Below are 6175 nucleotides of genomic sequence, written 5' to 3'. Positions count from 1 at the left end.
TCCCTATTGGAGTGCTTTTTATTTCCTTCTCTTCTCTGATCACATGGCTACAACTTTCAGTACTATATTGAATAGGAGCAAAGAAAGTGAACAGCCTTGTCTTATACCAGTTTTTAGTGGAAAAGTTTTCAGGTTTTTCCCATTCAGTATAATGCTAGCTGTAGGTTTTTGATAAACAGCTTTTATTATGCTGAGAAATAGCCCTTATATGCCAATTTTCCTGAGAGTCTTGATCATAAAGGCATGTTGTATTTTGTTGAATGCTTTTCCCAGATCGATTGAATTGATCATATGGTTTTTACATTTTTTTTCTGTTAATATGGTGTACTACAGGGACCAGCAGGTGGCATGTTGGTGAAGGCGCTGGTCACTCCCACATGGACAACCACGGATCAAGGCCTGGACCTGGTGGCTTGCTTTCTCACTTTCTCTCTCTCTCTGTCTCTCTTTGTGTCTGTGTTTCTCTGGTCAAATTAAAATGAATGAATGAATAAATAAAATTAAAAAAATATGGTGTATTACATTTATAGTTTTGCATATGTTGAACCACCCTTGAATCCCTGGAAAAAAGCCTACCTGGTAGTGATGAATAAGCTCTTTTATATGCTGTCAAATATAAAGTATCTTGTTGAGAATTTTTGCACCTATATTCATCATGGATATAGGTCTATAGTTTTCCTTTATTGTCATATCCTTATCCATTTGGAAATGAGGGTAATGGAGGCTTAATAGAATAAATTTGGAAAGCTTCCTTCCTTTTGTATCTTTAGAAGCAGTGTGAACAGATTGGGGGTTACCTCTTCTTTAAAAGCTTTGTCTGTCTTTTTATTTAAAATTTTTTAAGGTAAAGTATTTTCTTGGCTCTGAAATCTTCCTTTATCTTAGTAATAATCCCCTACTCCCCTCCGCCTCTTGTTTAGGTAAGCCAAAAATTGTAGGCCTTCAGAAGAAGACAGAGTCCACCAAGAAAGCTGAGATCTTGTGCTTTCAGGGATAAGAGAAATCAATATGTTCTGCTTAGAAGTCACCCTGAGGAGGCAAAAAACACAGGCCTTCAGAATAAGATTTAGTCCTGTATGAGAGCTGAGATCTAATGCTTTTAGTGAATAAGAGAAATGAAGATGTTCTGCTGAGAAGTCATCCTTGAGCAACAAAAGGGCAAGTCTTCAGAATAAGACAAATTCTGCCATGAGAGCTGAGATCTAGTGCTTTCAAAGATTAAGAGAAATGAAGGTGTTCTGCTGAGAATTCATCCTGGTAGAGTTTCCTCTATCTTTCTTTCTCTGGATCTTTCTGTCTCTCTGTCTCTTTTTATTTTTCTGAATTTTCTTTTTAAGAATTTTTTTTGTTTTGTTTTGTATTAGTTTGTTCTTTCTTTCTTTCTTTCTTTCTTTCTTTCTTTCTTTCTTTCTTTCATGTAAATAAAAATTATATAAAATTGAAAAAATAAAAAAACAACAAAATAAAACAACAAAGTTTTTATATACATTCAATCACATTGTTTACCTTACAAAGTGAACATTTAAATATGTGAACATTTCTCCCCAGTCCATTTGATCAAAATATCTTCAAATGATAACACCACACCTCCCCATCCCAGCAATGGTCTACCTCTGTATCCCTCCTCCAAATGTCTTTCCTTAGGCCTCACTCCTCCACACAAACCACATCTGGCATTCACACCCATTTCTTGTGTTTGTACAACTTTTAATCAATCAGTTTAAGCCATACAGTGGAGGCACTCGATATATATTAAGTGGAGATATACAATGTCTCTCCTTCATAGACTGACTTGCTTCACTCAGCAGTAACTCTTCCATATTCTTCCACTTTCTGTCAAAAACCAGCGTTTTTGCTTTCTGCCTTTGGACGCTGCCACGGAAGCATCGTTGAACTCTCTCTTCTCACTGCCGTCTTGTCTAAGTCCGTGTCTCCCAAAGAGCCCAAACAGCTGTGGAAACTCTTTATCAGAGAATTGAGATTTGAAACAACTGATGAAAGCCTGAGGAGCCATTTTGAGCAATGGGGAACGCTCACAGACTGCATGGTAATGAGAGATCCAAACACCAAGTGCTCCAGGGGCTTTGGGTTTGTCACGTATGCTACTGTGGAGGAGGTAGGTGCAGCCATGAATGCAAGGCCACACAAGGTCGATGGAAGAGCTGTCTCAAAGGAAAAAGAGAAGATTCTCAAAGACCGGGTGCCCACTTAACTGTGAAAAAGATATTTGTTGGTGGCATTAAAGAAGACACTGAAGAACACCACCTAAGAGATTATTTTGAACAGTATGGTAAAATTGAAGTGATTGAAATCATGACTGACCAAGGCAGTGGCAAGAAGAGGGGCCTTGCTTTTGTGACCTTTGATGATCATGACTCTGTGGATAAGATTGTCATTAAGAAATATCATACTGTGAATGGCTACAACTGTGAAGTACAGAAAGCCCTGTCCAAACAAGAAATGGCTAGTGCTTCCTCCAGCCCTAGAGGTTGAAGTGGTTCTGGAAACTTCGGTGGTGGTCGAAGAGGTGGTTTTGATGGTACTGACAACTTTGGTCATGGAGGAAACTTCAGGGGTTGTGGTGGCTTTGGTGGCAGCAGTGGTGGTGGTGGCAGATATGGTGGAAGTGGGGATGGCTATAATGGATTTGGTAATGATGGAAGCAATTTTGGAGGTGGCTATAATGATTTTGGCAATTACAACAATCAGTCTTTAAATTTTGGACCCATGAAGGGTGGCAACTTTGGAGGCAGAAGCTCTGGCCCTTATGGAGGTGGGGGTCAATACTTTGCCAAACCACAAAATCAAAGTGGCTATGGCAGTTCCGGCAGCAGCAGTAGCTATGGCAGTGGCAGAGACTTTGCCAAACCACGAAATCAAGGTGGCTATTGTGGTTCCAGCAACAGCAGTAGCTATGGCAGTAGCAGAAGGTTTTAATTAACTGCCAGGAAACAAAGCTTAGCAGGAGAGGAGAGCCAGAGAAGTGACAGGGAAGCTACAGGTTACAACAGATTTGTGAACTCAGCCAAGCACAGTGTTGGAAGGACCTAGGTGCTACAAAGAAGACATGTTTTAGACAATATTCATGTGTATGGGCAAAATATACGAGGACTGTATTTGTGACTAATTGTATAAAAGGTTATTTTAATTACTGTTCTGTGGAAAGTGTAAAGCATTCCAACAAAGGGTTTTAATGTAGATTTTTTTTTTTTGCACCCATGCTGTTGATTGCTAAATGTAATAGTCTGATCATGACACTGAATAAATGTGTCTTTTTTTTTAAAAAAAAAGAAAAGTATTACGATTTAGAGTAGGTAGTGCATTTGCATTTAGCTTAGAGAATACTGAAGTAGGAGGTATTTGTACAAAGAATTGATAGAGGAATATCTCATAAGAACAGATAAAGAGAAAGCTTCAGGAAGGAACAAGATAAGCACAAGCATAAAGGAAGGAAAGTACAGGGCCTATTTAGGGAAGATGGAAAGTAAGACTGTAAAGGTCACGGGGACTACAACGTCAATGGCCTTACCTGACAAGCTATCTGTATTAATTTAAAGATAAATGGGGAACTGTTCAAATAAACGGGATCAGAGCTGAACTTTAGGAATTTAAATCTGACATTTGTGAAAAATAATGGACTAAAATGAAAGTTCTGTCTCTTTTTAACCAATATATTGTAATAAATGAGCAAGAGAAAGTCAGTACAGTATAATAAATGAGCAAGAGAAAGGAAAAGTCTAGAGTGATGACAATAGTGGGAGACATGGCATAGATTTTTACGAAGATGGAATGTAAGGGATCCCAGGCATTCATTCTTTGAAGAAATATTTATTGAATGCTTATAATATGCCATGCACTGTAACTATATTTTGGACATACTGAATTTCAAGTGCTAGTGGCTCATTCGGATTTTTAATTTTTTGTTTGTTTGTTTGAACCAAATTTCAGGAGCCCTAGAGTTAATTTATTGGGCACTACACTATGCTCTCTCTTTTGGGCACCACACAAATTATATACTGAGTTCTTCAGCACTGGTGATGCAGTGGTAAACAAGGGAGTTAAATCCTTGCACTCATAAAATTTATATTCTACTGGGGGGATAAATATGCAAACAAATAGATAATTTCAGAAATAGATAATGGCATGAAGAAAATTTATATAGAGCAAGGGGGAAAACATCGGTGATCAGGGACAATCTAATGAAGAGCTATTTCAGTTAATGCCTAAAGGATGACGAGGTCATCTTAAGAAAATCTAAGGTAGAAGAATTATAGGCAAAGAGAATTGACAATGAATGCAAAGAATATGAGAAAGACACTCAAAGAAATAGTAACTAAACTGGAATGTATCACAAAAAAGTAGAAGACAAGTCAGAGACAAAGGAAGCATTCAGATTACGTAAGTACCTTTTCGATAGGGTAATAATTTTGAATTTTTTTTTTCAGTGGCAATGAAAATCCACTGGAGGGCCTTAAGCAGGTGAGTGATGTTTTATGCTGAGGGGAGAGCATTTCTACTGGTGTGCACGGAATGAATTTCAGTAGGATAAGAATGAGACCCGAAAGGGGACTGGTTACAAACATGCGATACTGCTAACTTGGAGTACAAGTGATAAAATGATGTTGCATTTGTCATAATCTGAATATAGAGCCTGCATGACTAGGACGTAGAGAAGTGAAAGAGAAGAATTCAGCAAAATCCCTAGGTTTGATGAGGGGTATATGCTACTCGCATGGGAAAGACCTCCACTCCTTATTTCAATTACAGCTGTTTCATTTTTACCAGTTCTATATACTGAGGTTCCATGTATAAGATTTTCTTTTAAAGGAGTCTGCTGCTAAAAAATAAGAGTATGAAAACTATTGGTCTACCAATTCAAGTATGAAGCTTAATAACATAATTGAGTCCAGAGCTATGTATTTGGGAAACATTATTATTTTTAAGAACTATTTATTTAATTTCATTATTATTCTTAAAATTTGCTATAGGGCATGCAGAGAGACAGAGAGAAAGAAAACAAGCCTTAAGGTCTAGGATTGAACTGTGGTCGGCCATGTGGAAGTCTGGTGCCTTAATCACCATGCCAAATGCTGGCCCCAGGAAACATTATTACGATGAAAGTTTAGGTAGGGTAGGATATATGTAATACTGTAAATAGAGGGGGAAATTCTGTGATATGGTTAGAAATATAAGAAATGATTACTGTTAGTGGGCAGGATAAGGGAATGGGAAAAACAAAGAAGCAAAGACAGGGCCACACAAGTCAGAGAAGACCTAGAAGAGAAACATATAAGAAAGGAAGAAAAATCATAAACCAAAGAGAAAAAATGACCATGGAGAAGAGGAAATTTTTGATTCAAGATAAAAAATGTACCACTAATCTTGAGAAGAGACACATGAGGTCAGGTCCAAATTAAAATAAATTCTAGGGCCAGCAGGTGGTACGGTGGTTAAGGTGCTGAATCTCACAGGGCCATTGTCACAGTTTTGAGTCCTGGGCTAGGTAGTTTGAAAAACACAATGGATGCATGTGCATGTGTGCCCAAAAATCCCAAGAGGAGACTAGATTGTGATGTGGTCGTCCTTTCTGGGGGTTGACCTCTCACTTTCCCTCTCTCTCTGGTCAATTAAATGATAATAATAAATAAATAAAATTAAATAGTTCTTTTTTAAAAAATTATTTAACTTTGTTATTATTTTTATTTTTGTTTTAATTTGACCAGAGACAACGGGGAACAGAAAGGGAAAGTGAGAAAGCAAGTCACCAGGTCCAGGACATGAACTATGGCTGGTCATGTGGGAGTCCAGAACCATAACTACCATGCCACCTGCCAGCCCCTAAATAAATAATTCTTTAAAAAAAAAATGGGAAGGAGAAAATAATCTCAGGACTCACCTGGTAGGCTTATGTGTCCCTTTAAAGGGCCAGCCAGTGTCAATGGTGTGGTTAAGGCAGCCTGACCCCACATGGCCAACTGTGTGGTTTGAGTTCCAGATCTGGTGGCTTGAGAAACATGCTGGGCACATGTGTGTGCATCCCCAAAATTCCAAGGGCAGAATGAAAGAGAAGGGATTGTGGTGTGGCCATCACCTCAGAGGATGGTTTCTCACTTTCTCTCACTCTCTCTCTCTCTCTTTATCCAACAAGTATATATGCCCTATAGCAAATTAAAAA

General features: G+C 38.2%; 1 protein-coding gene across 1 annotated transcript in view; it reads left to right on the top strand.

Moving 5' to 3' along the window:
- The window catches only part of LOC102496721 (heterogeneous nuclear ribonucleoprotein A1-like), a 24004-nt gene extending 21067 nt beyond the window's left edge, over positions 1-2937 (top strand). Inside the window, 2 exon segments of the mRNA XM_014589707.1 lie at positions 1848-2174; positions 2177-2937. Of these exon segments, the coding sequence (XP_014445193.1) occupies positions 1848-2174; positions 2177-2937 (1088 nt within the window).
- The last annotated feature ends 3238 nt before the right edge of the window (positions 2938-6175 follow it).

The sequence above is a fragment of the Tupaia chinensis genome, unplaced genomic scaffold, assembly GCF_000334495.1.
Source record: "Tupaia chinensis unplaced genomic scaffold, TupChi_1.0 Scaffold000370_1, whole genome shotgun sequence".
Lineage (NCBI taxonomy): Eukaryota > Metazoa > Chordata > Mammalia > Scandentia > Tupaiidae > Tupaia > Tupaia belangeri.
The sequence above is the reverse complement of the archived record's forward strand: the minus strand, read 5'-3'. Positions and strand labels throughout refer to the sequence as shown.